Source organism: Cervus canadensis, chromosome 32 (genome assembly GCF_019320065.1).
Source record: "Cervus canadensis isolate Bull #8, Minnesota chromosome 32, ASM1932006v1, whole genome shotgun sequence".
Taxonomy (NCBI): domain Eukaryota; kingdom Metazoa; phylum Chordata; class Mammalia; order Artiodactyla; family Cervidae; genus Cervus; species Cervus canadensis.
Window position 1 is genome coordinate 33,359,158 of NC_057417.1, and position 17,370 is coordinate 33,376,527.

At 43.9% G+C, this 17,370-nt stretch overlaps 1 protein-coding gene across 6 annotated transcripts in view; it reads right to left on the reverse strand.

Annotated features, from left to right (window-relative positions):
* SDK1 (sidekick cell adhesion molecule 1) overlaps positions 1-17,370 on the reverse strand; it is a 724,732-nt gene that overhangs the window by 451,984 nt on the left and 255,378 nt on the right. For all 6 annotated transcript variants that reach the window (XM_043455307.1, XM_043455310.1, XM_043455311.1 and 3 more), the window contains one exon: positions 4,732-4,891. In XM_043455307.1, the coding sequence (XP_043311242.1) occupies positions 4,732-4,891 (160 nt within the window). The remainder of the gene's footprint in view (positions 1-4,731; positions 4,892-17,370) is intronic.

Genomic DNA, 17,370 nt, shown 5'->3' on the forward strand with positions numbered 1-17,370 from the left:
TACATATATTTTGAATATAATTACAAAATATTTTTTTTGTCCAAAGCAGAAAAAATAATTTACAGTAAATATTTTCTGGGAGAAACAAAAAATACAAATCTGCCTATGACACTTATGCAACTTTGTTTAATCACTGAACCACTCTCATTTTCCCACTGTAGCCACACCTGTGCTTAAACATGGAGATAAGCATCAATGTGATTAACGTAACATTTGAAACTCACTGAAATTCATCCTGCAGTTTGTAACACAAGCAGCAAAGAAAGTGTTATATTTAGCCAAAGATGGAAAAGCTGAATTTATATTATTTGCTTTTTTTAGGGTTGGTATTTTCATTGCCCACACCAGAGTGGAGGAGAAAGAGGGCCTCAATGCTAGGTAGGAACACAGCTCCCATTTCATAGAGTATCCATGTTTTTCAATTTGAGACTTACATCAGCCTCATGAAGGCTAACATATGACAGCTGAATGTGCTTATTGGAAGGAAGCAGATAAAAGAGTCATTTGAAAAAATAGCCTAAGACTTTTAGACAGGTTTTATATCTTGAAAAAAATGATGACAAAATACAATGGATCCTTGATAACCCATCTCAGTGTCTGAAGCCCTCAGTGCAAAGAATATAATTCATCACGTCTAACCTAAACCGTTTTTGCTTCAGAATAACCCATCTCTTCTTAACGAGTTTCTGGTGAAATGGTAGTGAAGCATCTACTTTATTTCAATGGTGCATATATAATGAACATATATATATATATATATAAAATGAATCCTGCTTCAATACAAGCAACAGCGCTTTGTCTTCCTGGGGATTATCCAGGGTGTGTCAGGCTAACAGGTAAATTTGCTGGTGCAAAGAGCCATGCAAAAAGCTTGGTCACCTTGCATATTTTTAAGTTGACACCAAAGACGTTCTCTCATAGAGAAGTTTAAATAGTTGCATATATAATAATGGCACAGCGTATGTTTTGGCATTTTAAAATAAAACTGTCACACAGTTTTAAAAGTATCCAGTGGAATTTAAATAATTACTTTGATAGCCACAATATTTATTTCTTAAAAATCAACAGAGAGAACTCTCATATGGTTTCTTTTTACTCTTTGAACTTGAGTATTAAATCTACTCACCTCACAGAATTTTATTCTAATGTGACATGTTTCCATGCCTGAAAGATACTCATCATTTATTATCCAACATACTTCTCTGAAATAAAAATATACAAGTAAATGGTAATTTTAAAAGAATATTCTTTGACCAAAATATTCTGAGCACTTAAAAAAATTTCATGTGGATTACATTGATTGTAATTATTGTTACTACACAGCTAATCAAAACAACATATATGTATTACAAATTTTGAAAAATCATCATTGAACAGTAAAATCTTAGAAAGGAGATATGCCTCTTGAGTGAAAGTGGTTTTTTTTCCCCCAATTACTTTACATTTTAGTGAGTGGGAAGTTATTTATCAGAATGAACAGAACTGGATAGAAATTAACTACAAAAAGAAAAGTTATTGACCACATATCTGCATACAGTTAATTTAAATCTAATGAGAACATAGAGTTAAACAAGTAGCAAAGAAACTGATGCATACCAGCAAGCAAAACACACTGAGGTAATAAAAATGAATATGGATTTGGAATATCAAATGATACCTTTTGGCAAAAGTTAATGAAAGTGTCTTCCAAATGAATGAAAAAATATAAAGCACCAACTTTCCTATAATGTGTGGTCTTTCTACATCAAGAGGGGACACTGATCTGAAGAAAATGAACAGAACTTTTTACACACACACACACTCGCCCTCGTTGCTATCTGCCACTGAGGCCTTGCCAAGCTCTTCTCCTTTCTGGGTAGGTGAAATGGAGACAAGTGTACTTCAGAGAAGAGTATTTCTCAGCAGACGTTTTCTTTCTGACAAATCCTGAAAATTATAATTCTATTTTGTGTAAATGTGTAAGCCACGGACCTTGATGCTAAGTTTGCAGTCCAGATACAACAAGGCGCCTTGCCCGCGGTGTTTCTTGCAAATGTCTCCCTGCTTAGTTCTCATAAACATTCCTTGAGGCACAATATATACTTTGATGATGGTTGGAGAATGGAAAAGAGAAGGGTGTTCACAAGAAAACGGTACCACTCTTGCTGAACACCTACTGAATTAGGAAAACCCCAAGACTGGGCAAAAGACCCCATTTCTAGCGTCACACTCTGCCCTTGAAAGAAGTACGTATAGAGAGAAGGGGAGAAGCCCCAGGGGATGTTTAAAGAGGCTTCTTCAAGCCCGATATTTTGTTTTACTTTTCCTCAATAATTATTTATTTGGCTGAGCCAGGTCTTGGTTGAGGCATGTGGGATCTTCGATCCTCATTGCAGCGTGCAGAATCTTAGGTACAGCACGTGGGATCTAGTTCCCTGACCAGGGATCTAACCGGAGGCTCCCTGCACTGGGAGCTCGGAGTCTTAATCTCTGGACCACCAGGGAAGTTCCAAGCCCAATGTTTTAAACTGTGCTTGTCTTGTGTGCTGAAGATGTGGTTTCACAGAAGACTCAAACTGGGAAAGGTGTGTGCTTTTCTGTGAAGTGGAAGAGATAATGCAGAGCAGGTGCAAAAAGAGAACGGGCAGGTACCATCACAAAGGCACATTCTCAGGCAGCTCAACTAATATGCCTGTGGAAACTGGAGATCCAGAGACCATTCCTCTGCCACTATCCAAGGCATGTCCCCCAGTTTTAAGGCCGCTGTTATGGATCACCCATATCATTACTTCTTTTCATGAGGAAAAACAAGACGGATTCTTTTGAAACCTCACTTCCTTCTTCTTGGGGCATTTGAAACATCATATCACTTAATTTTTATGAGAACCCTCTAGGGTGGGTTTTATTATACCCATTTTACAGATGGGAAAATATCAAACTGGGTTAGATAACTTGTCCAAATAGTAAGTTGAATAGTAGTATTTGAACCCAAGTCATCTGCCATCAAAGCTTGTAACAGTTCTCATTCCTAAGTTCACTTTTTTTTTTGCTTTCTTATACCCCTTCTAATAAACCAAGCCCTATGTCATATTACAATAAAATATAATATTGCCTACAATTTATTAACTGATCACTTGTGGGCCAGAAAGTATGTTGTTTTACATACACGAGAGCCTTTCAATGCTCAACACCACAGACGAGGCTTGATCACCCCCATTTTGCAGGTTATTGAAAGTGGGGCTAACAGGCAGCTTGTTCAAAGTAATACCACTAATGTAACTGGTGGTGAGCTGAGATTCAAAGCTAGGTCTGTTTGACTTCAACATGCTCTTAACTACTGTGATCAACTGCTCTCAGAACAACAGGTCCTCTCAAGTATAGACCAAATGATGGAAGAGGAGGACACAGACTCCTCTGTCCACACAGGGCAGGTGGGTAACAGGACCACAAGTGAGGTGTTACACGGTGGGGACCAGAGCGTGCTGAGAAACGGTGTCCCTGCCAGTACGCAGCACAGCGTCGCCTGGCACCTGCTTCTGTGTGCACCCGGGGCCCAGGCCTGCTAATTGTTCCAGAGGGCCTAAAAAGCAGAATTTTATGTGAAATCTTATAAGTGTTAAATGCTGGCAATCAACTGAGACACAAATACTGGGTGTATATACACACACACACATATATATATATTAACTGATATTTAAAATATGCAGACCACATTCCAGGTAGGCTAACTGCAGTTCACGGACCACCATGTTACAACTTCTGGGGTAAAGAGTACATGGCGGGCTAGGCACCCTGTTGAGAAGTTCATTGCTCTACTTGAAACAGCTCTAGATCGTCAATTCTCTTTCTTATCTCCTTTAATGAAGAGCAGAGCACTGCTGACTCCTGCTGACTTTGGGGCCTCCGGGAATGTTCAGCGTCAGTAATTCTCTGTCCCCTCAGAACTGCATCCAGCATCATCCCCACATAGAAAACGAGGTGGGAAAACACACCTGGGAAGACCTCAAGCGCTGCCAGGAGGTCCCGAGGCTGGGAAGCCAGTCCACATGCTTCCTGGAGAAGCTGCACCACAGACCTGATATCCAGCTTCCCCCTCTCAGTCCCCTGTACTGAGCCCCTCACGTCCTCACCCCTCCCCTCTCAGTCCCCTGTACTGAGCCCCTCACGTCCTCACCCCTCCCCTCTCAGTCCCCTGTACTGAGCCCCTCACGTCCTCACCCCATCCCCAGTCCAATGAATGCTCACTTTTGCTGACTGTCCATGCTGTGTTCATGCCCATCCTCCCAGAGTTCCATCTGTGCCCACCCCACCTCTGACAGGGTGCCCACCCCACAGTTAGCCAGGGAAGTCTTGCTGGCAACCAGAACTCCAGAAGCTCTGCCCTGTAGAAAGCTGTGATGCTCTTTAGGCAGGAACAATACTGGTGGGCAGGACTGTTGCCTCAGGATGGCAAGTTTCATCAGCTGAAGCTGTTATTTGCATTCTTCTGTAACTACACCTTTTTTTGGTCTGGTAATTTCACTAAGGGGCTTACTCTTACAAATATAATGACAGACTTCCTAAGTGTAAATACAACCTGTATTGGAATAGTAAATCACATTCTGATTACATGTTCAAATGTATTCCCTTAATCCTAAATGCATTACCAATGCAATCCAACATTCCCCCCACCCCATGATCTCATGGCCAATAAGGCAAATACTCTGCTTATACCACTGTGAAATGTAATCTTATTTTCAAGGAATCAATTACTTATATTCGCTGGTGTAGGTGGTGAGCTCACTGTCGTTGTGCGTCCACTTGAACTCCAAAGGCCAGCTCCCTTCCGCAAGGCAAGTGAGCACGAGGCGGTTCCCTTCCAAGTGGATCTGTGGAAGGCCTGGCTCTGTTTTAAAGTACGGCACAACATCATCTGAAATATTAAAAAAAAGAGAGAAAGGAAAAAAAACTGAATGGAGTACACATGAAAATGGCATTCATCCAATTAATCAGTCACTGTATTTAAAGAGACCTAATTTTAAAAAGTAGAAACGGTGGCCATTTGGCCCAATTAAGTAGCAGATTATCCTTCACCCCCTAGAAACATGCAGTCCCCTAGGTAATATTTCAAAAGGCTGATGTTCTATGACAGGACCATCTTAAAGCACCTGACAAGCTAATCTAAGTTACTTCCATTCATGATTAACACTTACTTATCACACATCAAGCAATCTCTGCTGATGCAAGCCTTTGTTTTAACATGGCACTATGCTGTCAAAGTGGGCTTCTCTGGTGGCTCAGTGATAAGGAATCCACCTGCTGACGCAGGAGACTCGGGCTCCACCCCTGGGTCGGAAAGATCCCTTGGGGAAGGAAACGGCAACCAACTCCAGCATTCTTGTCTGGGAAATCCCAGGGACAGAGGAGCCTGGTGGGCTACAGTCCATGGGGTTGTGAAACACTTGGACACGAGTCAATGATTTAACAACAACATACTCTCAAAGTATGACAATCAAGGTTATATACCTTGGTTCTAAAAGAAAAATATAACCTTCACTTAGTTGGAAAAAAAAGTAGGATAAGCAGTATTAAGCTACAGACATAAATGACATGAATCTCAATCCAGCTTTCGTCTCACACGCACGCTGCATCTCATGGTGACATTCAGGGGCTATCACACTGGAAACCCGTGTGTGTTCACACAGAGGAACAACTCGCAGCAACTGTAATGGACCCAGTACTGCTATATACAACACACGACACCACGGATGGATCTCACAGACATGTGTGTAGTGAGAGAAGCCAGTCAGGAAAAGGATTACAGCATAACCTTCCAGGCAGAAGTTCCTAAAGTTCAAACCCAGGCGAACCTGGCCTGCGTTGCTGAGGGGGAGCAGAGTAAGCACAGATACCTCTGGGAGAAGGGGGTGTGGGGGGGTGGGTGCAGCAGGGCAGCTGTGGAGAGCACGCCAAGATGTGGGCACACAGGGGCTCTCCCTGTGAGAACTCAGAAGGTCATTCTGTCTGACTTGTGCCGTTTTTGTACGATGCTTCCTTAATTTGAAAAAACAAAACAAAACACAGGAGACTTGCTTCCAGTGCTAGCTCCCTGATTCTCTACGTGATCCTGGTCAGGACATGTGGATTTCTGCTTCTTCATCAGTAAAACAAGGAGAATTAAGGGCCTCTCGTTTTCCTAGTAAAAGCCCTGGGGCACAGCAGCATCGCGTGTCCTTCAGGCCCCCTACCCCCGTGACTCAGTGAGGTGCACGCTGGCGCACTTTGCTGTGACTCTTGAACCTGGAGAAGCCCTTTCCACCTCAGGGGGCCTTTCGTGCTCCTTCCCCACCCTGGGTGCTCCCCCGCAGCCCCCCCGGAGCACGCGGATGAATTCCCATCCTCCAGGTTCACAGAGCTCCTCCCACCCACACGCCCTAGCAATCCCTGAGTTACACTCAGCGGAGTCCCCTGCCCTGTATTAATCACGTCAGAGTTCTGAGACCGGTGCCAGGAGAAAAGCATAAATACTTGTTCAATGAATAAATATAATAACGGTACAAATAACAGTAACAGCTAGGGTTAACTTGAGTCTACCGTGCTGGAAACTGTTCCAAGTGTTTTACGTGCATCACCTGATTTAATTCTCACAGAAGCCCTCTAAAACAGACATCGTCATTATACCCACTTTACAGATGTGTGAAGAGAGGCAGAGGGAAACTGATTTGTTCAAGGCCACCGAGACGGTATGTGGCAAAATCATGATTTAAACCCCAGGTAATCTGTTCCAGGGGCTTCCAAGATGGCACTAGTGGTAAAGAAACCCTCCTGCCAACGCAGGGGCATAAGGGACGCAGGTTTGACCCCTGAGCCAGGAAGATCCCCTGTAGGAGGGCATGGCACCCACTCCAGTGTTCTTGTCTGGAGAATCCCTGGCAGGCTACAGTCCACGGGGTCGCAAAGAATCAGATACGCATACAATCTGTTCCAGAACCCAGCTACTCTCTATATCATAGCGCTAAACGTCACAGATTTCTCAATAGAGAAACCTTCACAAGAATCCCTATCTTAACTTCAAATTTTTGATAAATTTGTAGAATTACAAAACTGAACTTTTAAATTACTGTATTTTTCAAATGAAGCATATTAAATATCAAATATGCACATCAAATAGCATATTAACACTGCTAAAATTGAGAGTATATTTTTACATTAAATTGTATATGTTTAACCGGTTTCCTCTGTACTAAGTATATAATTTAAATACAAGGAGTTTAATTTAATTTAATTTAATTTAATTTTAAATACACTGAGTTTATTTTGCCATTGTGCTGACTACTGTATTCCATAACTGGTATATTGGTAATACAATACTACCAGTTTCTTATTGGTATTTATTCAAATAAATAAATTGCTAAATTGCATCAGTGAGTGTAGTGAGAGTCTATAATAAGGAGATTTAACCTAGTCGGTGAGATGCCAGACAGGAGCTAACAGCAAAAAGATCAGTAGTTTTCAAACTCAAACAACATGTGCAAAGGCCCTGTGGGGGCAGCAAGCATGGCAGGTACCACTGGAAAGCACAGAAGATTGAAGGCAAGCCATTCCGTAGGTTCAGAGAGGGTGACGGAAGCAGGCAAGGCAAACACATACCTTCTTCCCATGTCATCCTTGTGTGGGTCTCAATGGCACCCACTTCACGTTCAGAAGCATTCTCGTGTGAATGATGACTTATATGACCACCCTGTTTCTAGGCCTTGGTCTAAAGTACTGTCAGTATAATTATGATGATGATGATTGCTATCTGCCCAAAAGGACAGCAGAAAGGCTGTGAAGGGGCTGTGTGGTTAAGCGTTCACTCTGGCTGCAGTGCGGAGGAGGAGTGGAGGGAGCCAGAGCAGGCAGGAGGTCCCTGTGGTAACCCAGGAAACGCTCTGACAGGCGATGGCAGGCTGGGTCAGGGCACAGGGCTGACCGCGCTGGTGGAGGCTGGAAGACGTGGATCGCTCGAAATCAAGATTCAGGTGGCAAAAGAGACGACGACGGACTGAACTCGGGGGTGAAGGAGAGAGGGGAGTCCAGAGGGAGACTTGGATCTCTGCCTCACACCACTTCCTGTTCAAGAGCCACACACGATCCTGTCACCAGCACTGGGAATATGAGCACAGGGCACACTTTCTGTCCCATCAGAGGTGACAGCCTCCATCTAGCACAGGAGCAGGGGTGGTGAAGTGTCCGACACTGTGACCCTAACCTAACTCAAGGGCTGGAGCAGTCAACCTTTGTCCCAGCCCCAGAGCTCCATGGCTTCTGCCACACATCACCCACCCTAGGTTATAATTCAAGCAGACTGCAGGCTCTGATTGTCAACTGTGTGTCCAATTTCCTCTTTTTGCTATGTGAAAGTGAAAGCCGCTCAGTCGTGTCTGACTCTTTGTGACCCCACAGACTATACAGTCCTTGGAATTCTCCAGGCCAGAATACTGGAGTGGGTAGCCTTTCCCTTCTCCAGGGGATCTTTCCAGGGATCAAACCCAGGTCTCCCACATTGCAGGCAGATTCTTTACCAGCCGAGCTATCAGGGAAGCCCTTTTTTCTATGTATTTCAGCTAAAATCATCTAGTGTCATGACCCAAGCAGGCTAATAAAGCTGAATCGCAATGGATGTAGCTCTGATGCCTTGGGATGGGCTGAGCTCCAGGCCTATGCCTTGCCCTTTGCACAATGTTCAACAATAAAGAAAGAAAGGCCTTCATGCTGTTCCAGTGTCCTACAAGAAAGAATCGTGGGAAAAACCACATCTTTTTGAAAGAAAACGGCTTCAAGATAGATGCTCAAGAACTTGACTTGGTTGTATAAGTGACAGGTCATCACTGATTTAACATATAAATGTTCTAAATGTAAATACCATAATAATTCAAGTTTTCCAAGTATTCACAGTTTAATAAATATGCCCATGGGCTTCCCTGGTGGCTCAGATGGTAAAAAATCCACCTGCAGGAGACCAGGTTTGATCCCTGGGTTGGGAAGATTCTCTGGAGAAGAGAATGGTTACCCACTTTAGTATTCTTGCCTGTAGAATCCCATAGACAGAGGAGCCTGGCAGGCTACAGTCCATGGGATCACAAAGAGTCATACATGACTAAATGACTAACACTTTTTCACAAATATGCCTACACTATGTACAAATTGTGCTGGATACTGTGATCTAGTAGAAAAAAATTTTTTTGAAGAGAATAGTTTCAAAGAGCTGGCAAGCGGAAACCTTGTGGTCTAAATGACTGACCAATTATAGTTAGCCCAGACTCTAACATCTATTGTGGAAGAAGGATGGTAACTATGTCAGTATTCTGGAACACTAAATGTCTAAATTGATTAATTACCACAAGTACTTTAATGTAGATTCACTGATGTGCAGAATAACACAGTTAATCTTTCTGAACCTAGAACTATTTAGCACTGAAGTATAGAGAGTAGATCGTGAAGTTAAGAGGGTTTAAAGGTAACAAAACATAAAAGCTCTGGGAAGAGAAAGAGAAGCGGACGGGTTAGTATTCAGGTCTGCTCAGATCCCTACAAAAGTTTGTGATCTTTATATACCTTAAATGGAGCAGAAAGAGTCTGAAAAGATCCATAAAGACAAAAGTGATTGAGTTACCCTGAGATAAGATTATCAGACTGACCTGGGGAAATGTCAGCGCTCTAGCTGGTACTCTTTGAGGCGTGTGTGTGTGTGTGTGTGTGTGTGTGTGTGTGGTATGGTGTGTACTTTCCCAGGTAATGACTAACAGATCTCTCCTTCTTCAGGAGGAATGTGCAGAGATTAAGTATGCTTCTATATTCGTACAATGAACATTCATGGAATCCTGAGTGAATTACTAAGAAAAACTGTGAAATTTCCATTTTCACATACGACGAAATAGAACACAAATCATTGATGAGAGAGAGAGCCTCATCTGCCTGGATGATACACATTTTAAGGTCCATCCAGAGGGAAGGAATGGACATAATGTTCTCTCAAGACAACATCTCGGTTTTATGATGTAGAAGTCATTTCCCTAAATGGACCTTAAAGGTTTTCAGAAAAAATGTAAACGGATTTACCTTTCCCTATCCAATACGAAGATCATCTTCTGTTCGTCTAGAAGGGAACCACGACATGCGCCTCAGTAGGAGTCGTTTCCACGGGAAGCCAGAGGCTGACGTGCTCGAAGGAGAGCTATGTCCTGTGGCTCCAGGCTAGCCTCCCGTGTGGGAGGGGGGCCTCGCCGTGGGTGTAATTACCTGCTTCCCGTGGAATATGGACGATCTAGTACCAGACACGTTCATGGCAGAATGACTGGGAATCAACTATCAGGTGCTAAGAAAGTCAGACTTCAAGTGATTCTTGCAACGCTGCCAATGAGAGAACTTCAGCCACGACCACCACTAACCGTAACCTGTTCAGTAACTTCCCTTCTTCTCCTCTGTTTTAAAGTGATGATGGGTAAAGAAACAATAATCACCACCTCTACTTAGTGGAGGAATCAACCTGCCACAAACAAGGGGGTTCTGAAGCAGAGGTGCCCCTGTGCTCCGGTGATGGAGACAGTATCAAGCCGCGGCAATCAGCCCTGCCAGTCAGGTGGGAGTGCAGTGGGGAGATTAGGAATCGCAGTGTGAGGGAGCAATCAGCTGGAGAGGACCTGGTGTTACTGAACTCAGCTTTCTCGACAGCTGAATTTCCCAGGGCGACCAATCTTTTGGTTTAAACCACTAATCTTCCTTTCAAAAATTCTTTTCTATCAAATTCAAACATTTTCACGCCCCAAGCTTATGAATTTACCACTAACGGAAAGTTTTATTTTTCAAACCCAGTGAGAAACAAAAGCACAGGGCATAATGCATCATTTGTGAACAGCTACTCAGAAAAATATGGGTGGAAGATTCTTTCCCAGTAAATACAGTCATTCAAATTTCAGCTGCCCGCAGGTCATTAACTACACCTATCGAAGCCAGTAATTTAATCTCACACCACGTTGTGCTTTTTTTGTAATAGTAGTATTAATCTTTTTAAAACAATTGTGCATTTTAAATGTATTTCTAAGGTAAACTTTAAGTATATGATTAGATATGGTCTCCTATAGTTAAATCTGCAAATATGGAAAGGTCACACTACAATGTAGAAAGATGATCCTATAAGATAACTGTCTCAGGAAAAAGTCTTCTATGTGTTTTAAGACTAGCTGTTTCAACCTGCACTTTTTGTGACCACCTAACGCTAAGCGTAGATGAAGAAGAGAAGGAAGAGGAAGTGGAAGGAAGAGGAAGACAGTGGCTCTGCCATCCTAGCTAATTCTCGGGCCTCTTTCTTCTACCTTATCAGAAACAAACGTTTTCCAGCGACAGACTTTCAAATATAGTAGGATATACCGTCCCACTCTGTGGCTAAAAAAATTAGCCAACTTCTTTGCATGTCACTTTATATGTTTCTACCTCTGCCTTGTAAAATAAATGAGTATCACAAATTTCAGGGCGAAAGGTAGCTACAACTGAACAAATATCGACAGATCTGATTTCAAACATAATAAACCTAACCTATGATGATGGGCATGAGACACAGGAATTGGGCGTTCTCACACTGTCACTGTCTCCTAAGTGCCTCTGACGGGGCAGGACTGGAGGTTGAACTGTAAGCCAGGCTTCCACCCCGCACGGCAGCACCTCTGCTCAACAGCATCCAGACCCTCACCCCTTCCCGGTCTGGGCAGAGCTTTGCACAGAAGGGGCTCCTGCCCCAGGCCACAGCTCATCATCACCTCACCACCCCTCACCTGCTGAGAGGAGTCATGGCCCAGAGAGCGAGAGGCTGGCCAGCACGCCAAGGCCAACACAGGAGGTGAGCGCACAGCCGGGAGGCCAGGGCCCAAGACAGCCCGCAGCGCGGCTCAGGGCTGCAGACCCTGCCCGGCTGGGGCGTCCAGCGTCCAGAGCAACCCGACAGGCCCGGCCTCCTCAGGGGCTGAGGTCCACGGCCGGACGGAACCATGAGGCTCGGGTCCAGCTCGCTGCACTGCTTCAGCTACACGTGGCTCCCAAAGGCTTGTGGAGGCTTGTTAGAGAACTGTCTCCTCCTTCACGACAAACTAGAGTTGCTTTAGGTACGGCACGCCTCCACCCCAGCTGAGAAGGGAACTTTCATGAGCCGCCTGCCTGTATGTCTGGGCCTGGACCCAGTCTGGAAGGTGAGCGGGGCGCCGTCCTCGCACCCCTGGAGGGGCCCCTGAGGATGGGGACTGGCCTGCTGGGGTGGCCGCGGTTGCTAAGCTTGGCTGGGGGCGGGCTTGGGGGCCAGCGGCCGGGACACCTGAGCGCCACCTAGAGGAGGAGGGAAGGGCCGGCTGCGGGTTCTCCTCTGGGGCGCTGAAATCAGGAGAAAGTAGACCCAACCATACACCGCACACACCTCGACTTCACGGTAGAGTCATCGCTTTCTGTTCAAAAGCTCATCTGGAAAGAACTCAGCAGGGTTCTGTTGGTGTTCGGAGCCGTGTGTGTGAAACAGGAAAGCAGGAGGGGTCTCCAAGATTTCCATTAAACGGCGCTGTGAACAGCTTGCTGATGCATTCAGTCAGGGGGAAGTCAAACTGATTATCTCTGTTTTCTCCAGAATCAATGCGAATTAACAGCATATTTAAGGGGACTCATGGGGTAAAACTACCCTTCCAATATCTTCCCCTAAGAAGCCGTTCAAGCTTTCAGTGAGATTAATCTATAGTGAAGCTGATGGTAAAACATAAATGGCTGTATTTATGTACTGGTTTGATCCTGCACTGTGCTAATTTATTTCAGCATATAAATTAATAATAAGAGGCAGTGGGATAAAAACAATTTCCCTATTTCTCTAAACTGCAATAAGCTTCCAGCTCTCCAGTATTTTATTTCAAAGTAGAATTGTACTAAATTGTCATTTCTACGGTTTGCAGTATAAAAGTATGACCAACCAAAGAGGAGAGTTATCAGAAATAACCAACATTTTTCTTTAACATGGTACAATATTTCTCTCAAATATTTTTTCAAATAATCCTAAAACTCCAAATCAGATTAAAGGCCAAAAGGCCCAAGAAAAGAAACTCAGGTACAATTTCTCTTTCTCTGATTAATGCAGACTGGTGAGTTTCTGTCACATGTGAACTGACATAAAACTGGGACTCAAAAGAGACCTAAATGGTGAAGATTTAATTTTAGACCAAGAAAATTACATGGGAAAAGAACTTCTTAAGAATATCTAATTTCAAGTAGATAACACCTATTGATTTCAGCAAAGTCATAAACAGTAAGGGGTTCTCAAAGAGAAGTACTTGTATTTGTACATCATAGCTGCTTAGAGCAAGGATTCAGGAGGCAGACCACCAGGGTCCAAACCCCACCTCTACCCCAACCAGCTCCCTGAGCTTGGGTAGCTCAACTTCCTGCTCTGGACTTTCCTAATCAGCAAAATAATGAGACTGTCTCAAAACGTAACTTGAAACAAATGCACTGTTCAGATAATGAGTATGAGAGCCACAGAGTGGGAGGAAATATTCTGGTTACATGTATCTTGGAAAGACTTGAAGTCAGATTAAATATGAATGCCTACTACTCAATGATAACACACAGAAAATGTAAATAAAATGAGCAAAAGTCCTGAACACACACTTCACAAAGGAGGAGATACCAGGAGCTAACAAGCACACGGCAAGGTGCTTAATACCATCTGACATTAGGGACGATGACGGCTAAATTGTAAAAGACAGACATCACTAAATGTGGGCAAATACATGGTGCACCTGTAACATCCTCCTCAGGGACTGGTGAGACTGTAGAAACAGCACAGCCATGTGAGAAAAAGGTCTGGCAATTTCCTATAAAACTACACACCTACTCAATGACCCTCAAATTTCAGGCCTCTACATTTCTTTGAGAGAAAAGAATGTCCACACAAATAATTTTACAAGAATAGTCACAGTGGCATGAATTATAATACCCTAAATTGAAAACAACACAGATGACATTGATAAAAATGAACAAACCAATAACTCAATACAATGGAGGAATTTCACAGACATCATGCTGGGTGAGAGAAAAACTGTCCATACGATGTGATTCCCTTTATGTGAAATTTAAACACAGGCAAACCTAATCTGTGTGAAAAGAAATCAGAAAAATGGTTGCAGACAGTGATAGAGAATGACTGGAATGGCCATGAAGAAGTGTGATCGGGTGACAGAAGTGTTCCATTTTTGGACTGAGGTGGTGGCTGCATGAATTTACACATTTGTCAAAACTCATTGAATTGTACACTTATTATCTGTGAATTTCACTATTTACAAATCTTACCTCAATCAAAAGTCCTTAAGGCAGACATCTCCTGTTGCCTCAGAAATAGAGACACTCCTTTCTCAGTCACTGCTCCAACTACTGCAGATCAGTAACTTGTGTCTGCTCACCTGGGCACTGGTATTCTAAGACACTCTCTCCCCCACGGTTATGCTAATGAGATTGCCCGTACAGTACTGACTTAGAAACTGTCCTCTCTTGCCATGGTTGCAAACTTTATTAAAGCAGGAACTGGCACTTTTTATATTTATTATCTCTAAAACAGTAAGTGCAACTTTCTTAACAGTCAATATATTTAAGCTAATAGGCACATTGTAGGAGATGTAAGAGATGTGGTTTCAATGTTTAGGTAGGGAAGATCCCCCGGAGAAGAAAATGGCAAGCCGCTCCAGTATTCCTGCCTGGAGAATCCCATGGACAGAGGAGCCTGGCAGGCTACAAGTCCATAGGGTCGCAAAGAGTCAGACATGACGGAGAGCACCACGCACATAAAAATGCTCATCAGTCATTACAAAAATCAAAATCAAAATCGTAATGAGATAACCTATCCCAAACCACCATTATAATGGCTTTTACAAAGAAGACAAATAAGAACAAGTGTTGGTAAGGACATGGAGAAACTGTAACCCTCATACATTGCTGATGGGAATATAAAGCGGAAACAGTCTCTCAGTTCCTCAAAGCTTCAAACATAGAAATAGCGCGTGACCCAGTAATTCCACTCCTAGGTACACGTCCATGAGATATGAAAACACATGTCCACATAAAAACTTACACATGAACACCCATAGCAGCACTAGTCATAACAGCCAAAAGGTGGAAACACAAGTGTCTTTCAAGAGATGATGGATAAACAATATGTGGGTGGATAAACAACGTAATATTATTCAGCAGTAAAACGAAAAATAGATGAACCTTTGAAACACTGTGCTGAGGGTGGTTATCACAAAGAATCATATGGTTTATGACTGCATTAATATGAATGCCCAGAATAAGGCAAATCTATACAGACAAAGTAGATCAGAGGATACCTGGGGAAAGGCAAGCAGAGCAGGAAGGAAGAGGATGGCAAGAGACTGCTAACAGGGACAAGGTTTATTTGGGAAGTTCAAAAATTAGTATATCGGTGCACTGGGAAGACCCAGAGGAATCAGGTGGAGAGAGAGGTGGGAGGGGGGATCGGGATGGGGAATACGTGTAACTCCATGGCTGATTCATGTCAATGTATGACAAAACCCACTGAAATGTTGTGAAGTAATTAGCCTCCAACCAATTAAAAAAAAAAAAATTAGTATATAGTGATGGTTGGACAACCCTGTAAACATATGAAGAACTTTGAATTTATACTTCAAACAGGTGTCTTTTATGGCTTTAAATTATCTCAATAAAGCTGTTGGAGTAGCCTGTTTAGGAAATAACAATAACAGCTAGTTGTGCTAAGCATGTTAAGTACTATTATTTTTGCTGCTTTACAGATGAGGAACCTGAGGCATAGAGGGTCGAGGATGTGCCCGCGGTTCACAGCGGGGAAGCGGCAGAGCCGGCCTAGGGAACCTCATGCAAAGTCTGTGTTCTCACCCACTCAGCCTTTTGTCCTCTTGAAAAGAGCCAGTTTTTGTCTGTGGGCGTCAGCAGCGGTCAGTGAGCAGGAGAAAGGGGAGGGAAGCTGGAGGGACACAGGAGAGGACAAGAGGAGAATGCTGGGAGGACAGTTGGCTTAAGTCTGGACATACGTTCTTGAAAGCTAAAAGGAGCTCCCCTGTGGGCCGGTGGCCCTCTTTTGGACCACATCTTGGGCAAGGCTGATGAATTTAATTTGAGACTAAGAAGGAAAACCATCATGAGAAAGTCTTCAAAGTTTTCTTCAATAATAATAATGATCATGTTCTAAATGAGCAGAATTATATAAAAATGAGCTGAGTACCTTCTGAGCCTCCAAGGTCCCTGAGTAAATAAAGCAAGGTTGAATGAAAGGGGCAGCTGACCCGTGGTCATTGCCCACTGGGAGCACGTGCCGTTCCTGACCTGGGGGGCAAAAGAAGGGAGGGGACGGTCTACACTGTCCCCGTGTCCTCCACACCTGACAGGGAGGCCCAAGGTAGTAGCTGCCAGGTAGAAATAACTGAAGGCAAATGCCTCTTTCAAAAGCCCTGAGGTACTGAGAACAAAGCATTACTACACAAGTATGTTCTTAATGTCAAGAAATAAGCCTTAAGATGGGTAAGACTTCTCAAATTAGTACCTAGACCCGAGCGTGGCGTCACAGATGCTGAATCAACTGCACTCCCCACAGTGAGACCGAGGCAGACCCAGGAAGGCCCAGCTGCAGCACTGCTTTCCAACAGCGTCTCACGGGTGAGTTCTCGCTCCCCTGGCGCCTGTGGGGGGAGCAGACGCGAGGTCACTCACCCCCACTGGCCACTTCCCACCTTCATCCCAAGGATACAGATGAGCAATGAGCTGGAAACCCGGTGCCAAAGCAGCGAGTGTTTCAGAAGGACACAGTAAACAGACGCCCTCAGAGGGCCAGACACGGCGTTTAAGGGGTGGCGACCTGAGCTGCGTCTCGAGTCGCGACGTAGCCAAGCTCTTCTTTGTCTAAAGCGGTGACATTTACCCACACAGGGCTCCCACTGGAGGACCCACAAGCTCCCCCAGCCTGCTGTCACGACACAAAGGCAGGGAAAGGAAAGTCTGGTAGCAGTTCAGAAAGGAGAGAGAACACCAAGACAAGTAAACAGAGGATGGACCCTCGCTGAAGGGAGAATAAATAAGCTTCACTGGACAGAATTCATCAGCAGCAGCACACAAACAGCATCATTAAAATGTCGCCAGGATGACCAGGAGGTAGGGAGACAGAAAAGGGCAGTAAGTGGAGTGACAATTATCTGCACTAGTAAAAGACTCAAAATAGAAGGAAGGCAGTGTCTCAGATTTGCCAAGCTTGAACCTTGGACTGCTCCTACTCATTTTGCAAGGATTCTGTTATTCTTAAATGTTTGCGTGTAAGGGAGAGGGGAGAGGGATGGCAATTATATTTAAAATGGCATGTAATCT